The 25,211-nt window shown below is 43.9% G+C and overlaps 1 protein-coding gene across 1 annotated transcript in view; it reads right to left on the bottom strand.

Moving 5' to 3' along the window:
- The window catches only part of LOC126184447 (dynein axonemal intermediate chain 3-like), a 100,939-nt gene extending 81,491 nt beyond the window's left edge, over positions 1-19,448 (bottom strand). Inside the window, exon 1 of the mRNA XM_049926838.1 lies at positions 19,274-19,448. Within this exon, the coding sequence (XP_049782795.1) occupies positions 19,274-19,448 (175 nt within the window). The remainder of the gene's footprint in view (positions 1-19,273) is intronic.
- Between the last annotated feature and the right edge of the window lie 5,763 nt (positions 19,449-25,211).

The raw sequence follows: 25,211 nt of genomic DNA, 5'->3' as shown, positions 1-25,211 counted from the left end.
CTATGTATAGTTGTCGGTTTGAACAGAAACAGGAAAGTTGTATTTATGGCTTATGGGGTTGTGGTTAGAATACTACTACGGAATGTAAATGTTTCAAATGGCTCTAAGCACTATGGGACTTAACATCTGAGGTCATCAGCCCACTGGACTTAGAACTACTTAAACCTAACTAAACTAAGGACATCACACACATCCATGCCCAAGGCAGGATTCGAAACTGCGGCCGTAGCAGCAGCGCGGTTCCGGACTGAAACGCCTAGAACCGCTCGGCCACAGCGGCTGGCGAATATGAATCATCTGAAACTTTGTCATTCTACCTATTTTCAGATTAAATCTATGCGAAATACAGCTATTGAAGCTACTATCCTCATAAATCGAGCAGCAGGCTCATGCACCATATACCAATGATGCCAACTGATTTATCCATTCACTTTAAGCGACTCCAATCCCAATCGAGGTTTCGATCGCAATAGCAATAAAAAAGGCTTGGGGTTAGAGAGATGGCTCTGAGCACTATGGGACTCAACTGCTGTGGTCATAAGTCCCCCAGAACTTAGAACTACTTAAACCTAACTAACCTAAGGACATCACACACATCCATGCCCGAGGCAGGATTCGAACCTGCGACCGTAGCGGTCGTGCGGTTCCAGACTGTAGCGCCTTTAACCGCTCGGCCACTCCGGCCGGCCTTAGAGAGATGGGCAAGAGGTGAACAGAGAGGGAGATGCAGGAAATGGACGTAGGGAGGAGGAAGGACGAGACAGACAGTGTGAGGGGGGAGGAGGAGATGGAGAGAGAGAGAGACAGACAGAGAGAGAGAGAGAGAGAGAGAGAGAGAGAGAGGGGGGGTGAGGAGGTAATCGGCACAGAGAGAGGGAGGAGGGGGAGGAGGTGGGAGAGAAGGAGATTAGGACGTATATCCAATTCTCTTACATGGTTAGCAATTGCTTATCATAGTGGGATCGCTAGTTTATGTATAAAAAGCCGGCCGGAGTGGCCGTGCGGTTCTAGGCGCTACAGGCTGGAACCGCGGGACCACTACGGTCGCAGGTTCGAATCCTGCCTCGGGCATGGATGTGTGTGATGTCCTTAGGTTAGTTAGGTTTAAGTAGTTCTAAGTTCTAGGGGACTGATGACCACAGCAGTTAAGTCCCATAGTGCTCAGACCCATTTGAACCATTTTTATGTATAAAAGTGAGTGCATCCAAACATGAAACATTAGATCTCTTTTTTTTTATTTTTTATTACGCGCAATCTTCCTTCCTCTGATTTTCAAGATTCTGTGCTTTTACAAGGAAACATTGTGAAAGACGATGGGTCGCTGAAGGACAGAGGAGGTAGTTAACGAGGCGCGAGTACTTTTAGGCAGCACTGGTTTAGAATTGGACTCTGCGAAGAAGGACAGCGACAATGGGGCTCTCTGGTGTCAGCCGCGAAATGGCGAGGAGCGAAAGCGTCCGAGTGGGCGTCCGGCGCCGGGCTCGAGGTCGCCAAGGACGGCGCGCTTCAACTCCTGACCCGGCGCGACCTTTACCCAGCCGCACAGCCAATACATACCTCCGCTTTCATCTCCACACGCGATACCAGAAGCTTTATTGCATTCCTGCGATATATCTCCCAGTATTGTGCCATTCGTCTTTATTGAGTTGGAATCGAAGAAGAAAGTGTCTTTCGTGACAGTGGTCGATACGGAGCGGAGGAAAACAACGCGCAGACAATCAAATAATCGTAACTCTGTTGTGCAGTGGTCTTCACGAGATACATTACATTCTTCTTACAATAAATCGTATTCAATAAACTTTAACCGTGGAAATATATCCCTCTCTACACTTGTTTTCACAGCAGTAAGTATTGTTGGAATCTGTACATTCTTGCAAGAACGTGGTGTCTGATGCTTTGAGTACAAATATATTTCGGTGCTGTTGTAGAAGTATACGTGGTTACAATTTTGCTTTATAACACATTTCATTTTTTATACGATTATTCACTGCCTTCGGTCTTAAGTATACTGTGTCCATAACGTTTTTTCAAGTTCAGCACTCCAGTCTTCGCGGTGGAAGCGTTATCATACAGGTATCCATGTATTCGCTATGGTTGGAATCTTATTCTTTTTATGTAATAATTGAAACAAGCCTCCACATTTGCTATGAAGACCGATTAACACTACTACTATTAATTTCAAATCTAGTGGACAAAATGCCCTGAATGAATTCTTAAACAGTCAACAATTACATGCATCAATTGCGTATGAAGTGCATGGTGGAGATTAAGTCCCAGTAGTCAGAAGTATTCAGTAATCAGAATGACTACTTGAGTACCTCTCCGCGCATTGTAAATAATTTTTCTTCGTAGTCTCTACGTGACTGATACGTAAGGAGTTGTAGAACATTCATAAATGCATCACTTAATACGGCTTCCTGGAACTTTCTGAGTAGGCTCTCGTGATGTAGTTGGCGTCCATCTTTACTACTAGCCATTAAAATTGCTACACCACGAAGATGACGTGCTACAGACGCGAAATTTAACCGACAGGAAGAAGATACTGTGATATGCAAATGATTAGCTTTTCAGAGCATTCAAACAAGGCTGGCGTCGGCACCTACAACGTGCTGACATGAGGAAAGTTTCCAACCAAGTCCTCATACACAAACACCATTGACTGGCGTTGCCTGTTGGAACGTTGTTGTGATGCCTCGTGTAAGGAGGAGAAATGCGTACCATCACGTTTCTGACTTTGATAAAGGTCGGATTGTAGCCTATCGCGATTGCGGTTTATCGTATCGCGACGTTGCTCCTCGCGTTGCTCGAGATCCAATGACTGTTAGCAGAATATGGGATCGGTGGGTTCAGGAGGGTAATACGGAACGCCGTGCTGGATCCCAACGGCCTCGTATCACTAGCAGTCGAGATGACAGGCATCTTATCCGCATGGCTGTAACGGATCGTGCAGTAACGTCTGGATCCATGAGTCAACAGATGGGGACGTTTGCGAGACAACAACCATCTGCACGAACAGTTCGACGACGTTTGCAGCAGCATCGACTATCAGCTCGGAGACCATGGCTGCCGTTACCCTTGACGCTGCATCACAGACAGGAGCGCCTCCGATGGTGTACTCAATGACGAACCTGGGTGCACGAATGGCAAAACGTCATTTTTTCAGATGAATCCAGGTTCTGTTTACAGCATCATGATGGTCGCATCCGTGTTTGGCGACATCGCGGTGAACGCACATTGGAAGCGTGTATTCGTCATCGCCATACTGGCGTCTCACCAGGCGTGATGGTATGGGGTGCCATTGGTTACACGTCTCAGTCACCTCTTGTTCGCAATGACGGAACTTTGAACAGTGGACGTTACATTTCAGATGTGTTACGACCCGTGGCTCTACCCTTCATTCGATCCCTGCGAAACCCTACATTTCAGCAGGATAATGCACGACCGCATGTTGCTGGTCCTGTACGGGCGTTTCTGGACACAGAAAATGTTCGACTGCTGCCCTGGCCAGCACATTCTCCAGATCTCCACCAACTGAAAACGTCTGGTCAATGGTGGCCGAGCAACTGGCTCGTCACAATACGCCAGTCACTACTCTTGATGAACTGTGGTATCGTGTTAAAGCTGCATGGGCAGCTGTACCTGTACACGCCATCCAAGCTCTGTTTGACCCAATGCCCAGGTGAATCAAGGCCGTTATTACTGCCAGAGGTGGTTGTTCTGGGTACTCATTTCTCAGGATCTATGCACCCAAATTGCGTGAAAATGTAATCATATGTCAGTTCTAGTATAATATATTTGTCCAATGAATATTCGTTTATTATGTGCATTTCTTCTTGGTGTAGCAATTTTAATGGCCAGTAGTGTAAATGTGCCTGCCACTTCAGCTGTTTCAGGATTTCCGTAACTCTCGCCTGTGAGTCAAACAAACCCGTGTCAATTCGTACTGCATATTGTATACTTTCAATATCCTCTGATTGTGTTATTTGGCATTGGTCTCACACACTGAGAAAAAATTTAGGATGGTTTGCACGAGTGCTTTGTAGGTAATCTTCATTATAGTCTGACTACAGTCTCCTAGAATCCTTGCAGTGACATGTAGTTTGCCATCTGCTTTATGTATGATTGAGCCTACGCGATCGTCCAATTTTGTATCTTCACAAATTGTTCCATCCAGGTATTTATATGCGTTAAATGATTCCCATTGTGGCTCATTGATACTGCAGTCATAGTTCACTCTGTTTTTGTGCAACGGAGCTCAGTTCGAAGCGGGACTCATTACTGAAGACATGTCTACTCCAGTCAATGAGATTCTAAGTCAAAGACGTGTCTGGAGACGCCCCAGACGGCAGTGGGATAGCAATCCGACTGCCGCTCGCCATGTGGCCCGACAAACAGGCGTAATGGTCTCTGGTGACATTTATTTTCATAGCAGAACTTCTTTGGTTAACATCCGCGGCACCCTTACAAAATAGTAGTACGTCGATGATATTCTACGCCCTGTTTTGTTGCCCTTCATGACATGCCATCCTGGGCTTACATTTCAGCAAGATAATGACCACCCATGCACGACGAAAATTTCTACTGCTTGTCTTCGTGCTTGTCAAACCCTGCCTTGGCCACCAAGGGAACGGGATCTCTCTCTAATTGAGAACGTTTGGAGCATTATGGGCTGTACTTTCCAACCAGCTCGGGATTTTGACGACCTAACGCACTAGTTGGACAGAAATCAGCACGACATTTCTCAAGAGGACATCCAACAAACATGTTACTGACTTTCTCAATTTGTGAAGCTCTTTTTCTTGAATAAATCATCTAATTTTTCTGAAATTTTTATCATTTGTTTGTCTGTACATGTACATCACATCTACCGATTTTCGTCTCGTTCGGATAGTTCCTTCCTGGTGCGCCCTTTTCTTTTTTTACCTTAGAGTGTATTATTATTTGCGGTTTTTCATACACAGTTGATCCTTCCTATTCTGTGTACAACATGGCACTTAAAATCACTGCCGTGACACTGCTCAGCCAACCTCTCATGCACACATCGCTACTCCATGTCATATGATTACAAATACTCACATTTCATTTGCAGTAGTGAGGTTCCGAAATGTACCGTTGACACTCGAGTCACACGCATCGCATTATCGAGTTACACGTAAGTTTCTAGTGTGTTAGATTGTTTTTGTTCTGTGAATTGTACTGTCTTGCTTTCAGGCACATATCTCTCTTTCCATAGTGCTGGAATCAGTTGTACCTTGTACTGGTTCGCCGGCCGTTGTGGCCGAGCGGTTCTAGTCGCTATATTCTGGTACCGCGCGACCGCTACGGTCGCAGGTTCGAAAACTGCCTCGGGCATGGATGTGTGTAATGTCCTTAGGTTAGTTAGGTTTAAGTAGTTCAAAGTTCTAGGGGACTGATGACCACAGCAGTTAAGTCCCATAGTGCTCAGAGCCCTTTTTGTAATGGTTCTTTATTTACGTGACCATTACGGCACTCCAACCCCAGTTCTCGATACCAGTAATATCGTACAACTTTTCTACGAAGTAACAGACATATTTTTGTGACAATATTCACATTTGGTCTTACTAATGTATAGGTACTCCGATGTATCGATATATTACAGTGATATGGTTCTTGTGTGTATTCATTTCTGTGAGACTGTCATAATCTTTGACTTACTTGTGACCGTTTTGGCGCGAATGCGCACAGAGCAGTCTTTGTTTCACTTTGCAGAAGTTAAGTTGTTATTTCGCTTGGTAAAAGAACAGTCAAGTCTTGTGTTTGGTTAAAGTGGAAATTAAATATATGAAGATTGATACAAAACAGTTTTCTTGATGATGTGACAATTAAGAAGAAGTATATGTGAATTTACAAGAAGTTTAATAAAAATGTGGATTGTGAACACCAAGTCAGAAATTATTTCTACCATACCATTGTTCTGATCTTTGATTGTTTGATCATTAAGAATTTCCTGAAAAACGCATTTGTTAGGTCTTCAAATATTGTTAAAATACAGATCTGGACCTTCTAGCAGTTAAAGTGGAATCACTCTAGAATCAACAAGATGAGCCATAACAACTTCGACGAAATCTACGTGGGAATCCATTCAAGATAAGTGCCAAAATTAATGACTTTTTTACAGTGACTTCATTATTTCCATTCTGACGATACCATCCACAGTCAATAACTTTGTTGTTGCCCGATAAAGCAAACATATGCTGCATGAGCAACATTATTAATCTGATTTCTAACCTACTTTGCAAGTGGTGGTACTGTTAGAACCTGAACGTTAGAATTACAGCATTTACTGTCACGGTGTTTATACCGAGCGAGGTGGCGCAGTGGTTAGCACACTGGACTCGCATTCGGGAGGACGACGGTTCAATCCCGTCTCCGGCCATCCTGATTTAGGTTTTCCGTGATTTCCCTAAATCGTTTCAGGCAAATGCCGGGATGGTTCCTTTGAAAGGGCACGGCCGATTTCCTTCCCAATCCTTCCCTACCCCGAGCTTGCGCTCCGTCTCTAATGACCTCGTTGTCGACGGGACGTTAAACACTAACCACCACCACCACCACTGTCACGGTGTTAATTGTTTTGCAGTTCACACTTACAGCCTTTTAACTCGACTGAACTGTTAGGAATTAGATCTATATTCATAGTAAAGAATTTCTTAAAGAGACGCAGCCTGCCTGTTTTGAAGGTTTGACGACTTCCTGCCCGGATAACATAGACACACAACGGACGTTCATTCCAAGCGACAGCTGTGTCAAGGTGTGAAGAACAAGCGACCTCCCCCTTGGGTAATGCCAGGACGTCCGGTCCTAAAGTTAGTGCTTGTGGTACGCCGGACGTTTTCATTAACAAACAGCGTAGGCGCATAAGACGAGGAGCACAGTACACAACTGCTGCTATCTAAAGTCACTGTCTGTGAGCCACTGTTGACTGCTGTGGGTCTGAAAATGTCCAATACTGACAGTAAGCTCGAAAAGTCATCTTTCTCATTAACCTTCTTGTTTTGCCTTATAGTATTACTATTTTCAGGCATTCTGCTGGACCAGACCAAGAACAGCATAAATTAAATTTGAGCCACACACGGTTCACAATTTCTTATTTACTGACACACATCTACATCAGCAGTAAAAAGATGAAGTACGTACAAAATAACTACGCGGAAAAATATTTAAAAATGCCTTCTGTTATCGAAAAGTAGTGTCAGTTGTAATCCATTTGAAGGTTATTACCCTTAAATGAGGTGACAGTGATGATGAAAGTTAAGAAAAAGAAATTGACCCAATTTATTACACTACCAGAGAATAATTAAAAACACGAGCTGGTGACAAAAGCATCGGAATGTATTTCCTCTACATTTAACAACCGATATCACACTACATGTCTACTTTAGATAGAATTGCAGTTCATTAGTGATGAATACTTGTAGATTCGTTAATTGTAGTTATGATTTACTAAGTTTAAGCAGCTGGATGGCCAAGCTACAGAATCGGCATGGCATCCCTCGTGATTATCTTCTGAAACGTTTAAATAAACCAGCAGTATTAATTACCATCAACCCATTGCACTTTTACCGTCCTTCATTTGCTTCATCGAGCTTTGCAACAGAAAATCGCCTAAGTATAAACAAGTTCAATTTATTTCCTTAACTCAGTGTGTGAATGTTCACACAACGAAGTATTATTATAATTTGGTTTCCCCACAGAAATGTAGACAAACAGTTAAATCAGGTATTATGTAGCCTCAAGACAATGCTGATCAAGTACAGTTTCAGGACGCTAGGGAAAAGAAGTAAGCATTCACATGCATATTAGCTTCGGGTCAGTCATTCAACAAAAACAACCAAGACATAAAATCATAAAACTGTAATAAATAACTACAAGAATATTGAAATTCCAGCATTTTATACGCAGGACAATGAAATGATGTGGTGTTTAAATACCCCCATACCCTGATCGGATACATCGCAATGACTATGTGATTGTAAGCCTAACAGTTCGTAAATGAGGCAGTCGGTTCCGAAATATAACAGGAACGTGGTGAGGAAGCGTGCATCTACTCACCGAAACTGGCAGTCTCGTCTTCATTAAACTTCAAATCATGATACTTGATAATTTAGGTAAATTTAGTGCAAATCACCACTAACAATAAAAAAGAACAAAAAATAGATACAAAACTATACAGTTGCCAGTTCACTATAGACGATTCCAATGCGTGCTTAGTTAGTTAGTCTAGAAGTTAAAGTTAAAAAGTTCCGTGTTCTGTCCCTGAACGGGCCAATCGGGTCCGACCGATCGCCGTGTCCTCCTGTGTCAATGGCCTCACTGGATGCGATGGACGGGCATGTGTTCAGCACATCGCTCTCCCCGTCGTTCTCGGATTTCTTGACCTTTGAACCGTTGCTGATTGGTCGAGTAGCTCCTCAGCTTCACGAGGCTGTCTGTACCCCGTACCAATCTTCCCCCGAGGGAAAAATGCCTGCCAGTACCGAGAATCGAATCTGGGTCTTTCACGTGGCAGCTAGCCACATTGACCACTCAGTTACGAAGACGAAATAGCCCAGTAACGATTCTCGCAGTACTCAGACGTGCGGGTTTACTGTTACGTAAAAGCGAAAATATCTCTGTTCGAATCTGAGTTAACTTATATACTTAAACAAATACACTCCGTGCGAAATTTTCAAGCACCTCTGGTACTAAAATTTGTACTGTAATTAACGTGAATCAAATAACACGAGGTGAATGTAGGAACAAAGTGAAGGCTATGATACTTCCATGCAGTTTAGTGATCTAGTACTATCTAGGAATTAAAGGAAGACAGTTTCTTCTTTGCTCCATCTCACTCAGACTGCTACGGCGACCATGGAGGCTTCAGAATCGGTTTCTCTAGGATAATTGATTGCCTCCGTCCCTTAGAATCGAACGATGTGACGCAATGGTAACACCCTTGGCTCATATTTGGGGTGACGATGTTTCAAAGAGCCGTCCAGAAATCCTGGTGACTTTCGTAAATCGCTGAAGGCGAACTGTGCGATGGTTTCTTTCAAAGGTATACTGCAGATTTTATTTCCCTTCGTTCCCCAATCCATGCATGTGTTCCGTCTCTAATGACAGCGTCGTCGACGGGACATATACCCTAATCTTTCTTCCTTTACCCAGAGGTAAGTATATCTTCATCAACTATTATCCCGGAAAGAGTTGGTTTACAAGGCTTTCTTGAAATAATTGGCATCGTTCACTCTGGGAAGCTGGAATGGTAAATCAGCTCCAGTTGAGTCCTGCTTAACGATAGCAAGGCTGCATCTAACCAAACTACAAACATTTCTTTGAAATATCCTTTCCTAAACAAACGTCACTTATAAATTCTGTAGACAAAGCAAATAAATGGATCACAGCAGGAATAAAAATATCATGCCAGAATAAAAGGAACTTATATGAATACTCAAAGCAAACCACAAATCCTGTATTTATCTAGTACTTTAAACAATATAAACAAATATTTAGACAAGTTATAACAAAAGCAAAGAAAATGGAAAATGACAAACAAATAAAAAATTTCCAGGAATAAGACTAAAGCAACCATTCTTGTAGTGGAAATATTGGTTACATCTTGAAATTGCATCCTGAAATTACTACCGAAGTAGTTGTATTGAAACAGGATTTCCTCGTGCAAAACATACACTTCACCATGGGCAGCTATCTTCGGGAAGTCGTTGGTCAATACTATACTTTCAAGAAGTGATTCCTTAGAGTCTGCCAACATTTAAAAAGTGTAGAATGTTCCGGGTAAAGCAGAAAAGTGACTACTATTTTTTCGTGGCTTACGAGCGTTATAAACTACTGAAAAGTGGAAAAGATACATACGTTAGCACAAGATACAGAGGGCAATAAAGCGAATGATCCAATGCGATGTACAGCGAACGGAGTAGGAACTACGTATTATGTTTGGAAATTATGAGTCTGTAACAAATATATTTCACTTACTGAAACGTTGGTTTTCTGTTTATAGCGTCGAGCTAGGTTAGGAATCATTGTATACATTTAAGGCCGAAGTTGTTATTTATCACGGGCGCAATTAACTGGATCTCAAAGAGGTCTCTAATCGGAACTCCGGGAGGCTGGAGGGTCCTTTCGAAAAACTACCAAAATGAAGTTTGTGTTTATTAACTTTGGTACAGGTTACCCCAGGAAGGGGCTCAGGTTCATCGTCCTGCTTACGGAAGACAGAAGCACACTGCAGTGTGCTGTGTAGAGGCTGAGGTACGAAAGACGCCCTTCAGCGTTTGCGAGCCGGCCGGAGTGGCCGAGCGGTTCTAGGCGCTACAGTCTGGAACCGCGCGACCGCTGCGGTCGCAGGTTCGAATCCTGCCTCGGGCATGGATGTGTGTGATGTCCTTAGGTTAGTTAGGTTTAAGTAGTTCTAAGTTCTAGGGGACTGATGACCTCAAAAGTTAACTCCCATAGTGCTCAGAGCCATTTTTGAGCGTTTGCGAGGCACGGCATTTAAGTACCGCATACTCGTACATCGAAGGCAGCCCGCTACACATTTCTAGCACCTGCTCAAACACTATATTTTTCAATTCCGTTAAGGGGAAAGGTGGGCTGAATGAGAGCTCGTAGGTTCTTTGCGGCCTATGTTCTAGGGTTTTTTTCTTTATTCACAATTTTTCAGCATACAATTTTCCGCATTAGTATGCTTATATGTAGTTAAAATAGATTTGTTGAATTTTCTTTACTTTTGTTTTTTGTTCTATATGTTGTGATCACTCTGAGGCAGTGTGTCTTACAGTAATTTCTGATATTATTATTAATGTTTAGGGGCTGCTTATCTTACTCGGAGAAATATTTACCAGTAAATTATTTTTTTTACTTTTGTTTTCGGTCTAGATGTTGTGACCACTCTGTGTCAGAGTTTTTTACAGTAATTGCTTATGACAAGGGGAACTTACGCTGATTCGAGTTGTAATTTACAAATAGGACTCGTTTTCTAATTTCTAAAGTTTCTAGTACAGTGTCGTGATGGCAATGTTTATGTCTAGAGTTCTATTTGGTAGGAAGATACAGTGCTATGTTTGTTGTATACGGTATTAGCACTTATAAAGTTACAAATTGTAAAGTTGTACTACTGTTCTCTTAAGACATTATCAGCGTGATAGGCAGGTATGTTTGTGGTGTCATATCGATTCTGGGGCGTTAATCAGCAGGTTTTTATTCGTACAAGATTAGGGGTGTGTGGTGAGGTGGTATTGTGACGTTTTGAGTAAGTTAGTCCATCTCGTCATTGATGTCCCCGTATGTGTTGTGGGGTATAACAAAGGGAGGCTAAATGTATTTATATTGAGATTTGATTGTGTGTCTGAGCTTTTGTGTAAGCAGGTCTGTTTTTCCGGATGTATCGATTATATCTGGCATGAGGTTTAGTCAATCTGGTTTATAAAGGGAAGATTTTTCCTGCAGTGTACACCTCTGCTCTGTGAGTGGTCCATTGAAGTCTAAGTATGTTACGTAGGAATCGTCTTTCAGTGGCGTAGAGTCTTTCGCTAGAGAGTCGAGTCATACCTCGAAGCAGAAATGGTTCAAATGGCTCTGAGCACTATGGGACTCAACTGCTGTGGTCATCAGTCCCCTAGAACTTATAGCTACTTAAACCTAACTAACCTAAGGACATCACACACATCCATGCCCGAGGCAGGATTCGAACCTGCGACCGTAACGGTCGTGCGGTTCCAGACTGTAGCGTTTTTAACCGCTCGGTCACTCCGGCCGGCTCTCGAAGCAGAGCTTATGCGTATTCAGTTACTGGTCTGATGAACGTGTTGTAGATGTTGAGTGCTGTACAGTGCTTCATCCATGACATCGTCCTTGGACCAGTTGATTAAATTGTCTTTTTCATACTTTGTCTATGTCTTACGAGAGTCTTCCAGTTCATTTATTTTTCTAAGTGTACTCCTAAGTATTTTGCAGTGTCTGAGAGGTTGAGTCTAGAGTTAAATAAATGAACGTTCAGTTGTTGTGGGTTTTGTCTGTGTTTGCTGTGGAGGTTTCAGTATTTGAATAAAATGGTCTGGGTTTTATCGGGTTTGGACTTAATTCTCCATCATTTTTGAAGTCATTCAAGGTATTCCATGGTCTATCTTTCAATGAGGCATTCCACCAGTAGGTAGTGTCATCAGCATACATTGCCAGATTTTCGTTGTTTCTGTTGGTTCTTGGAACACGGGATGTGTAGAGGATGTAGAACAGGGGGAGGGGGGAGGAGAGAATATCCCGTTGTGCCACACGAGTCTGTGTGGTGAATTCGTCAGAGGAGGACTCGTAGACGTGTACACTTCAGTGTCTGTTTTGCAGGAGTGACTGGATAATTTCTATGGCTTTGGAGGGGGCCCTATTATTGAGAGTTTTATAGTAATCCTTCGTGCCAGGTTTTATCGAAGGCGCGTTCTATGTCTAGGAACACTCCCAGAGTGCAATGTCTCACACTTATGATTTTGGTTACGCCAGCTGTCAGTTGAAGGAGGTGGCCAGATGTCGATCTATGTTGCCTACACACTGCTTGGTGATTTAGAAAGAGGTGTTTCATGAGTGCGTATTTTTTTTAATTTGTCCGCGAAGATTCGTAAGAAGGTTTTTCTAATGACGTCTAGGAGGGAAATGGGGCGATAGAATTTGGGATCAGTTAGTGGCTTTCCGAGTTTTGGCATCGTGATGGTTTTCGATTTTTTTTTCATGTTCTCAGATTACGTCTGAGACTTCGTGTTCTGTGATGTCAGCCGTTAGCATGTCATCTTGTTTAGTTGGAGTGCTGGAAGTTTGGAGCAAGAGGATGAGTTCTGTGGCTACGGTTCAGCGGAATCCTTTGTCGAAAATATCGTTTTGAAGGAAAGAGTGCAGTACTTCTTTGAAAGCTCCTTTCCCTTTGTCTGTTGTGGTTGGACTGTTGTTAATGATGAGGTTTGTGTCAGTCATTCCGCATCCAGTGACGCCTGTGAGCTGAGGATGACACGGCGGCCGGTCAGTATCGTTGGGCTTTCATGGCCTGTTTTGGAGGAGTTTAGTTTTTTTTGTCAGTCATTGTATTTTGTGCGGTGAAAGTTTTAAATCTATTCCAGAATTTTCGACCTTCTTTGAAATCAGATCTTTAGAAAGTGTCGTCACATTGTTGTTGTCTGAAGCTGAATATAGTACGTTTGATTTGGACATTGAGTCGACTCCAAATAGGTTTCAGGTCTCGACTGTTCTCTTAATTTGAGTGTAGATCTGTCTTTTTTTTCTTGGACACGTCGGAATGATTCTTAGGGAAATTGTAGGCCTGTAGTTTTTGATAGTGATTTTGGGAACAGCCTCGTCCATGGCAGTCTGAAGAGGCGATTTAATCTTGTTTTTAATGAAACCAAGGTCGTGATTATCTGTCAGTCATGGGGAACTGGAGATGTGTTGTTATGATTTCCTCAGTCTACGGCTGACATGTGTCTAATTGAACGTTCTGTGGGTTTAGGGGGAGGGGCCGATGTTGTGGTGGTTTGGAAGAGGACGGGGAGGTGCAAAAATGAGACGTTCCTGCGTGTATCCGGATGGCCCGACTACACCTTCCACAGATTTTTACAGGTATCACTTCTTCGTTTCTGATGCTTTTGTTAGAAATTATGCAAGTTAACGATGATGTCATACAGGGGAACAGTTAAAGAAAGCGATATATACACTCCTGGAAATGGAAAAAAGAACACATTGACACCGGTGTGTCAGACCCACCATACTTGCTCCGGACACTGCGAGAGGGCTGTACAAGCAATGATCACACGCACGGCACAGCGGACACACCAGGAAGCGCGGTGTTGGCCGTCGAATGGCGCTAGCTGCGCAGCATTTGTGCACCGCCGCCGTCAGTGTCAGCCAGTTTGCCGTGGCATACGGAGCTCCATCGCAGTCTTTAACACTGGTAGCATGCCGCGACAGCGTGGACGTGAACCGTATGTGCAGTTGACGGACTTTGAGCGAGGGCGTATAGTGGGCATGCGGGAGGCCGGGTGGACGTACCGCCGAATTGCTCAACACGTGGGGCGTGAGGTCTCCACAGTACACCGATGTTGTCGCCAGTGGTCGGCGGAAGGTGCATGTGCCCGTCGACCTGGGACCGGACCGCAGCGACGCACGGATGCACGCCAAGACCGTAGGATCCTACGCAGTGCCGTAGGGGACCGCACCGCCACTTCCCAGCAAATTAGGGACACTGTTGCTCCTGGGGTATCGGCGAGGACCATTCGCAACCGTCTCCATGAAGCTGGGCTACGGTCCCGCACACCGTTAGGCCGTCTTCCGCTCACGCCCCAACATCGTGCAGCCCGCCTCCAGTGGTGTCGCGACAGGCGTGAATGGAGGGACGAATGGAGACGTGTCGTCTTCAGCGATGAGAGTCGCTTCTGCCTTGGTGCCAATGATGGTCGTATGCGTGTTTGGCGCCGTGCAGGTGAGCGCCACAATCAGGACTGCATACGACCGAAGCACACAGGACCAACACCCGGCATCATGGTGTGGGGAGCGATCTCCTACACTGGCCGTACACCACTGGTGATCGTCGAGGGGACACTGAATAGTGCACGGTACATCCAAACCGTCATCGAACCCATCGTTCTACCATTCCTAGACCGGCAAGGGAACTTGCTGTTCCAACAGGACAATGCACGTCCGCATGTATCCCGTGCCACCCAACGTGCTCTAGAAGGTGTAAGTCAACTACCCTGGCCAGCAAGATCTCCGGATCTGTCCCCCATTGAGCATGTTTGGGACTGGATGAAGCGTCGTCTCACGCGGTCTGCACGTCCAGCACGAACGCTGGTCCAACTGAGGCGCCAGGTGGAAATGGCATGGCAAGCCGTTCCACAGGACTACATCCAGCATCTCTACGATCGTCTCCATGGGAGAATACCAGCCTGCATTGCTGCGAAAGGTGGATATACACTGTACTAGTGCCGACATTGTGCATGCTCTGTTGCCTGTGTCTATGTGCCTGTGGTTCTGTCAGTGTGATCATGTGATGTATCTGACCCCAGGAATGTGTCAATAAAGTTTCCCCTTCCTGGGACAATGAATTCACGGTGTTCTTATTTCAATTTCCAGGAGTGTATATATATATATATATATAATGGACAAAATAGATACAGGTGTCTATTTACTGAGAGAAACAGATGTAAGTGACTGTAGATCGACATATGGAAGGGTGTGAATTAGATTTTTAATGATTTACAATTGTGTTACAGAATACTGGAGGGAAGAATTCGAGAACTCTAACGTTATTAACTCGGAGTAGATGCAGAGGATTAATATTTCTTTTGATGTTTAGTCTTATAATTGCCACCTTTACAAAAACATTGTACATGAATTGAAATCCCAAGCTGGATTTTCACTCTGCAGCGAACTTTGCGCCGATATGAAATTCATGATATATTAAAACTGTGTGCCGGCCCGGGACTCGAAATTGGAGCCACTCTACCGACTATGCTATCCAAGCACGCTTCACGACCCACTCTCATAGCTCTTCATCCGACAGTACCTCTTCTTCTACCTTCCAAATTTTACAAAAGTCCTCTTTCATACCTTGAGGGACTGACACTTCTGGAAGATAGACTACTGCCGAGAAATGAATTATCCACAGCCTCGGGCATTTTTCGTGCTTGGATAATCAGTGGGTGGAGCACTTGCCCGTAAAAGGCAAAGTTCTAAGATTCGAGTTCTGGGGCAGCACACAGTTATAATCGAACAGGAAGTTTCAAATCAGCACATATTCCGCTGGAGAGTGGAAATTTGTGCTGGAAACAATCCCCCTGGCTGTAGCTAAGCCATTTCTCCCCAGTATCCTTTCCTGCAGCAGCTGTAACCCCACAAAGTAGAACTTCTGTGAAATTTGGAAGTTTAGGAGAAGAGGTACTGCTAGATGAGGGGCTGCGAGGGTAGGTAGTCAGTCGTGCTTGGGTAGCTCCAACGATAGAGCACTCGCGTGAGTAAAGCAAAACTCCTTGGTTCGAGTCCCAATTCGGAACACAATTTTAATGTGCCAGAAAGTTTCATAAACTCAACTGATGATGAATTCAATTAAAAGGCAAATTCACGTGATCATATGATCTAGTGTCCTCTAATGTTCAGTTCAAAGGGACATTTAATTTGGGGAAACAAATTGTTTAGAGAGCTTATTAGCGCCGTATCGCGTCTAGGTGTTGGTGGATTTTCAGATAACGGAAGCGTTTGCACTGCAATCGCTTTAAGGGGGCCTGGACGTGAAATGTCTGAAATTTTCGAAAACATTTTTTGTCACCATCTGAAAGACATTTTTATCCCTTTTAAAAAATGTATTTTTTATCTACTTTTCAGTTGCTGATTTGGACTTAAACGCTCTTTAAACAAATGTCTGCAAACCAGCCACGCTCATACGACAGGCAAGGAATATCACCATAAACATTTCTTGCCTGCCACAGTCATCGAAACAATAAAGCCAATATACAGGGACCTTGCAGATACAACATTACTTAGCAAATGCGTACATGGCCGTACACAAAACCCTAATGAGAGTTTCAACACGTGTGGCAACGAGGACCAAAAACAGTGTTTGTTGGATGGGCAGTACTCAAAATGGGTGTGATGGATGCTGTCATCTGTTTCAATGATGGTGTAATCAGCATGACAAAAGTAATGGACAAATGGTTCAAATGGCTCTGAGCACTATGGGACTTAACATCTGAGGTCATCAGTTCCCTAGAACTTAGAACTACTTAAACATAACTAACCTAAGGACATCTCACACATCCATGCCCGAGGCAGGATTCGAACCTGCGACCGTAGCGGTCGCGCGGTTCCAGACTGAAGCGCCTAGAACCGCTCGGCCACAGCGGCCGGCAGTAATGGACAAATTAGGCATCTAGCCAGGAAATAATATGATAGCTGCTCTGGCTGCCATAGATCGTCAGGGACTAGTTGAAGCCGGTCGATGTGGCCGAGCGGTTCTAGGCGCTACAGTCTGGAACCGCGCGACCGCTAGGTCGCAGGTTCGAATTCTACCACGGGCATGGATGTGTGTGATGTCCATAGGTTATTTAGGTTTAAGTAGTTCTAAATTCTGGGGGACTTATGACCTCAGCAGGTTAAGTCCGATAGTGCTCATAGCCATTTGAACCATTTGACTAGTTGAAGCTGAAAGGGCTGTGGAAGCCACCACTAAAGGATCCAGAGTAAGGAAAAAAGGCTCCTGAAGAAGTCTACAGAGGATAAAGAAGCAACTGGCTAGCAAGATTATGCTGCTGGAATGTTCTGAAAGAGGCATACGGTGAGTGAAAAACACTGTGAACATTCTTCTCTCAATTTCTAGAAATTACGTATTCAGAACATTAGGTACATATAACTTCACAATGGTTTTATCCATGTTCACCAAAGTTCTCTCAAGTGAAGACTGGGATTGTATCTTTGAATTATGCATAATACATCTCAGAAATGATCTGTTTGTTATTCTGCATATAATGTTAGTGGTACTTTTTAGACAAAATAGTTATGTGGTAAAATAATATAGTTTTTCTATTTCCTCAGATATACTCCAAACTACAAAATGAGAGGCATAATGTGTTCCTATAAATGTTGACAGCAGCCTGGCACAGTTTGAATGCTATTACACTGATGATGGACCAGAAAATGGTACCAGAATGGGAACGTGTATTATAAAAACATCCATTAGGCAAAATACTGTAAGCCTTATACTGTAATAAATATTTCAATAAATTTTCTTTTACAGCTTCAGTTAATGTCATTCATTGTTGGTAAAACACAACTTCCTCCGCATTGTAGATCAAGAGTAATGTGCACTGAGAGCGAGATATAAAAATACATCCCGTTCACATCCAGGTCCCCTTAAAAGAGATCGCAGCGCCTCCCGTACAACGTGGCTGCAAGCACGGGGTCTACCCAGCCCTCTGACAGGAAGTGCTTAGTCGTGTCGCACTGCCGATTTGACACTGGCTGGCTATTTCCGGCGTCCCCCGGCTCTTCTCGGAGCCGTGCAGTACCCGACCACCGAAGCGGAAACGCTGCACAAAGCAGCGCGATAGCAGGGCCCTGGCACACGGTTTCACGGTCTGAAAAGCCGCAGCCGCAGCCGCATTGCGATCGCATTACTAACGTTGCACCCCGACTGTCAGGTAGGAATAAATTATGTAAGGAACCTTTACTGCGGGCAAGGGTTTAGCTTGTCAGACGTCCTCTCGGACCTTGTCACTGCGTAGCCTGTCTCCGATGGTTACCGAAACACGCAACAGTGAATCACGCGAAAATACAATCGCACCTAAAGGTATTGGCACAGTTACATTTTAGTGGTTGTAGGTTAAACGAAACATATATTTCAGAACAGAACCCAGACACGTGCCACCTTACATTGCATAGGTTACAAATATGTCCAAATCACCTGTCCGTAAAGTAACATACAATGTTACGAAAATAAACATCGCTCTTCTGCATCCAAAAAGTATTGACACACGCGTATGAGTCGGACAGTGTGTTCGTTTTCTTCATTGATGTTCACCTTCTAATAGCTCCCTTTAGCATCTTATAAAAGCACGTGAACGCCTAGGAATGCTTTGTGTTAAATTCCGGGTGATATCAGGGGTAATTTTCGGCCATTCCTTCAGGAGCACTTTCTCCATGTCGTTTTTTCCGGACAGACGCCTTTTTCTGGCTTGTGTGTCAAGATGAGCCCACAGGTTCTCAATGGAGCTCAAATCAGGGCTCTGAGGTAATGTTAGAACCCTTCTGGGGGCATTGTACAGTAACCACTCCCGGGTTTTCATGACGGTATGTTTTGGGTCGTTGTCTTGCTGGAAATGAAACATCCCAGTAAGGCCCAATGTCTGTGCACTAGCGTGTAAATTACCTCGCAACACGTCGATGTATGTCATATGATCCATTGTACCGTGGATTACAGCTAGATTTCCAACGTCGGACACCGCCATACAGCCCCAGACCTTGATACCACCCCTACCGTGTTTGACTGTGGAATGCATCTTCAAATGGCTCTGAGCACTATGGGACTTAACATCTGAGGTCATCAGTCCCCTAGAACTTAGAACTGCTTAACCCTAACTAACCTAAGGATACCACACACATCCATGCCCGAGGCAGGATTCGAACCTGCGACCGTAGCGGTCACGCGGTTCCAGACTGTAGCGCCTAGAACCGCTCGGCCACTTCAGCCGGCTGGGATGCATGTGTTTGATGTCGAGGTGCGTATTCGGCTTACGCCGAAGTTTCTTTCTTGCATCAAATCCGAACACATTGAACTTCAATTCGTCCCGAAATATTACAGAGTTCCAAAACTCCATCGGCTTGCTGGTGTAGTCCTTGGCAAACTGCAGGCGTTTCTGCTGGTTAATTTCCGATATGTGTGGCTTTTTCCTGGTAGAACGTCCATGCATGTCAGCCTCATTCAACACTTTTATTATAGCTTGAACACTAACCGTCCTGTCGGACGTTGTCTGAACAACCTCAGCAATAGCTGCTGCGCTTATAGCAGGTTCCTTCCGAGCACGTGCGATGATATGGCGACGCTCTCGGGTTGTAAGCACTTTTGGACGTTCAGGACAACACTTATTCACTGTTGTTCCAGTCTCTTTATATTTATGAGCGATGGCTCGTACCGTGGTGTAGCTAACAGACACCTCTGCTCCGATTTGTCAATAGCTCCTCCCTTGTGAATGGAGAAATACCACTCTCTCACGCTACGCCACTGAATGTTCCTTTGTAAGTAGGCTGTTTATGTTTTCTTTATGTAAGTAGGCTGTTTATGTTTTCTTATTGGCAACGCTACGTAGCGCTCTATATGAAAATCACTAGCTGTGCTGTGTGCAGTCTGTGGCTAGTTTGCATTGTTGTCTGCCATTGTAGTGTTGGGCAGCGGCAGCTGGATGTGAACAGCGCTTAGCGTTGCGCAGTTAGAGGTGAGCCGCCAGCAGTGGTGGATGTGAGGAGAGAGATGGCGGCTCACCTCTAACTGCGCAACGCTACGCGCTGTTCACATCCAGCTGCCGCTGCCCAACACTACAATGGCAGACAACAATGCAAACTAGCCACAGACTGCACACAGCACAGCTAGTGATTTTCATATAGAGTGCTACGTAACGTTGCCAATAAGAAAACATAAACAGCCTACTTACATAAAGAAAACATAAAGAGCCTACTTACACCTTCTTCTTCGGCCCCATGCTGACCACCATCGCGCAATACAGCAACATACTAGCGACTATACCGTCAACAACACGCAGTGTCTATTGCGTCAGCAGGTGGCGTTCCGGTACCTGAAAACCCAGCAATATACCGAGTAGCCTCGCTCTGTGCCAATACTTTTTGTGTGCAGAGGAGATACATGTTTGCCCTTAACACTGCATTTCTTTGTTAATAGTAGGCACTGTGGACAGAGTTGTAATGTCTGGTATGTGAGGTAGCACGTACATGTGCTGTGTACCGGAAAGTGCGACTTTTGTAACCAGCAACGATAAATACTCACGTGTGCCAATACTTTTTGGTGCGATTGTATGTGTTCGAGATAAGAGCAGTTACGCTGTCTGGTTAGTGTTTGTCGTTTGCGAATGTGGCATCAAAAGAAAGAATGGTAATTGTCGGGTTGTATCAGGCAGCTACGTCATGGCCATTCCCGGGCATTATGATGTGCGGATCATAGGTTACAAAGATCGTACATTTCTGGTGAAAAAATCATAGAACCCAGTAGTACATCCGACACATCTGGTCGAATCCAATCACGAATAGCACCTTGCTTCTGCTATACAGGGATTCGACAATAATATGAAAACACCACAAGAAATGCATGCTTGAACATAAATTCAGATTCTAGCCAAGCCATCAGGTAACACTGTTGTATTTGACCTCAATCGGTAGCCGTGCAATGTCATCAGTACATCTACATCTACATGGATACTCTGCAAATAATATTTAAGTGCCTGGCAGAGAGTTCATCGAACCACCTTCACAATTCTCCATTATTCCAATCTCGTATAGCACGCGGAAAGAATGAACACCTATATCTTTCTGTACGAGCTCTTATTTCACTTATTTTATCTTGGTGATCGTTCCTCCCTATGTAGGTCGGTGTCAACAAAATATTTTCGCATTCGGAGGAGAAAGTTGGTGATTGGAATTTCGTGAGAAAATTCCGTCGCAACGAAAAACGCCTTTCTTTTAATGATTTCCAGCCCAAATCCTGTATCATTTCTGTGACACTCTCTCCCACATTTCGAGATAATACAAGACGTGCTGCCTTTCTTTGAACTTTTTCGATGTACTCCGTCAGTCCTACCTGATAAGGATCCCATACCGCGCAGCAGTATTCTAAAAGAGGACGGAAACTGTTGTATATAATTGTTAAGTATGAAGCTAATGTATCAGCATACCCCGAAAGGAACCTAATTGATACACAGTCTGGACCAGAAGACTTGCTTTTATGAAGTGATTTAAGTTGATTCACTACTCCGAGGATGTTTACTTCTACGTTACTCATGTTGGCAGCTGTTCTCGATTCGAATTCTGGAATATTTACTTCGTCTTCTTTTATGAAGGCATTTCGGTAGGCAGTGTTTAGTGAATCTGGTTTGGAAGCACTGTCTTCGATAGTATCTCCATTGTTATCGCGCAGAGAAGGCATTGATTGTTTCTTGCCGCTAACATGCTTCACATACGACCAGAATCTCTTTGGATTTTCTTTCAGGTTTCGAGATAATGTTTCGTTGCAGAAACTGATGTAAGCATCTCGCATTGAACTCCATGCTAAGTTTCGAGCGTCTGTAAAGGATTGCCGATCTTGAGGATTTTGCGTCTATTTAAATTTGGCATGTTTGTTTCGTTGTTTCTGCAACAGTGTTCTAACCCGTTTTGTGTACCAAGGAGGATCAGCTCCGTCGCTTGTTAGTTTATTTGGTATAAACCTCCAAATTGATGCCGATACTATTTCTTTGAATTTAAGCCACATCTAGTCTACACTTATATTATTAATTTGGAATGAGTGGAGATTGTCTCTCAGGAAGGTGTCAAGTGAATTTTTATCTGCTTTTTTGAATAGGTATATTTTTCGTTTATTTTTCAAGGATTTGGGGATTACAATATTCAATCTCGCTACGACAACCCTGTGTTCACTAATTCCTATATCGGTTTTGATGCTGGTTATTAACTCAGGATTGTTTGTTGCTACGAGGTCAAGTGTGTTTTCACAACCGTTTACTATTCGCGTGGGCTCATGAACTAACTGCTCGAAATAATTTTCAGGGAATGCGTTTAGCACAATTTCGGATGATATTTTATGCGTACCTCCGGAATTAAACATGTATTTTAGCCAACATGTCGAGGGTAAATTAAAGTCACCACCAACTAGTACGAGTCGGGTACGTGTTTGAAATCAAACTCAAGTTTTCTTTTAACCTTTCAGCAATTGTATCATCGGAACTGGGAGGTCGGTAAAAGGATCCAATTATTATTTTATTCCGGTTGCCAACAATGACCTCTACCCATACTAACTCACAGGAAGTATCTACTTCAATTTCGCGACAAGTTAAACTACTTCCAACAGCAACAAACACACCACCGCCAACCGTGTTTAGCATATCTTTTCGGAACACCGTTAGGTTCTTCGCAAAAATTTCGGCTGAGCTTATATCCGGCTTTAGCCAGCTTTCAGTGCCTATAACGATTTGAGCATCAGTGCATTCTATTAGTGCTTGGAGCTCTGGTACTTTCCCAACACAGATACGACAATTTACAACTGTTATACCAATGGTTGCTGTATCTACGTTCTTCCTGTGTTCAGCCTGCACCCTTTGTGACTGAAGCCCATCTTGCGTTTTCCCGAGACCCTCTAACCTAAAAAACCGCCCAGTCCACGCCACACAGCCCCTGCTACCCGTGTAGCCGCCTCCTGTGTATAGTGGACATCTGACCTATTCAGTGGAACCCGAAACCCAACCATCCTTTGGCGCAAGTCGAGGAATCTGCAGCCTACACGGTCGCAGAACCGTCTGAGCCTCTGATTCAGACCCTCCACTCGGCTCTGTACCACAGGTCCGCAATCGGTCCTATCGACTATGCTGCAAATGGTCAGCTCTGCTTTAATTTTGCAAACAAGACTGGCAGCCTTTACCACTTCTGTTAGCCGCTCGAATTTTCAGAGTATTCATAGAGCCCATGGAATACGACGCTATGGCTGCCCAAATCATCACCGAACCCCCGCCATGTTTCACTCTTAGGACATGAACTCGGCCAAAAGTTGGAAATAGTCTGCAAGAAAAACTCATCCGATCAAATGACTTTTTTCTATTGCTCCACAGTCCTCTTCAATGACTGTCCGTCAGGATCACCCAATGCACATTTTAGTCAGCGTTGTGACTTAGCGGATGATTTTTTTCTTATTTCCCTGTGCATGGTATAAATCTTCGATACGGTGCCTCTTGAAACACCAAATACTTCTGCTGCCTTGGTTACAGAAACACCAACATACGAGCACCAACAATCTGCCCACGTACGAATTCACTCCGACGCAGTGCACTCACGACTACACACAACACTGTTCTGACCACGGCTGGCACTTGCAACGTATTCAGAACATTGCATATTTGCTGATCATTTATCGAACCGCTGTAACTTTCTGGTACAGTTTTTTTTTCTTTTTCTCCAGCAGTGTTTGTTAGGAAGGAAGATTAATGTTTAACGTCCCGTCGACAAGGAAGTCATTAGAGACGGAGCAAAAGCTCAGATTAGGTAAGGATGGGGAAGGAAAGCGGCCACGCCTTTTGAAATGAACCATTCAGGAATTTGCCTTAAGCGATTTAGGGAAAGCACAGTAAATCTAAATCAGGATAGCCGGATGCGGATTTGAACCGTTGTCCTCTTAATTGCGAGTCCATTGTTAACCACTGTGCTACCTCGCTCGGTCAGTACTTTGGCCTCTTATTCTGAATAGGTTCAGTGTTTTCACGTTGTATGTTGAGTTCTTTTCCGGCGAGTCTATTATGTAGCTGTAGGCAGGAAATCTCCATTTTGGTGGCTTTTCGTTGAAATCTTCGTTTGCGAAAGTAGTTTCCCCCTACACCTAGATCGTCCGTTACAATTTATTCTGACTGTTCAGTTGAGCTACGTCTTGTTGTGAGTACGCAGAAATTGACGAAATCAAACTTCCTCGATTTTGTTGATGGCAGTGAACTAACTGAAGAGAAAAGGCGCAAGTACTGATCCCTGTGGTACATCATTTTTTAATTCCATTGGAAAGCTGATGTCGGATCCCCCGACTTTACAATGAATTATGCGAAGAAGCTTTCGAATCATGCCTTCTCTCTACGCTATATCCTAGGCCGCTGATAGGTTAATGAATATAGCTGCTGTCTTAAGTTTTGCTTAAAACCCTGCCTCAATGTAGGCGGTGAGTGACAGAATTTGATCTATGCAGCTTCGTTTTTGCTGGACGCCCGCTTGTTAGATCGGGATTGTTTCAAGTACTCTCGAACTGGTTCTATTATTGATAAACCGTTCTACTAGTTGTACATTCCCATATAGTAGGGCTACTGGTCTGAAGCTCTTAATGCTATCAACTGGTTTGCCAGGTTTCAGTATAGCAATTATCTTCGAACGTTTTAATTCTTGTGATATATTACTGGTTTACTTAATATCTGTGAAGAAATGAACCATCCATACATTTTGTACATTTATTAGGAACTCAGGGTAGATATTTTCGAACCCTGTAGTTCTTTCTGGCTTGACATGTTTAAGAGCTATTGATATTTTTCGGTTTCTGTGGCTTCGGCTTCTAGAATTCTGAATTCTAGTTTAACCTTGACTGTATGTGCTTTGTGTAGCAACAGCATTTGGATTCACAGTTGCCTTATGCCTGAGTCCCACTTCCTATTTTCCTTAATAATGTCCATACTTGTCTACTCGACGTCTGAAAATCAGGCTTTCTACTATTTCTATCCTCTTTTTCCGTCTCGTCGCATCTAGGCTGTGGGGTAGTGCGTCTATTATTTCTTGATCACCATTTTCGAAGACGTTTTTGTACAGCTCCCCACTGTTTTGGTACCAGCCAGGGATGTATTCCTTCGGGTAGCATGGTAGTACACACTTTTTGGCAGTGCTTATTATGGCGCCGACAGATCTTTTGTAGTTTCTGCTGGTGGTGGATATACAGT

The sequence above is a fragment of the Schistocerca cancellata genome, chromosome 4, assembly GCF_023864275.1.
Source record: "Schistocerca cancellata isolate TAMUIC-IGC-003103 chromosome 4, iqSchCanc2.1, whole genome shotgun sequence".
Taxonomy (NCBI): Eukaryota; Metazoa; Arthropoda; class Insecta; order Orthoptera; family Acrididae; genus Schistocerca; species Schistocerca cancellata.
The sequence above is the reverse complement of the archived record's forward strand: the minus strand, read 5'-3'. Positions and strand labels throughout refer to the sequence as shown.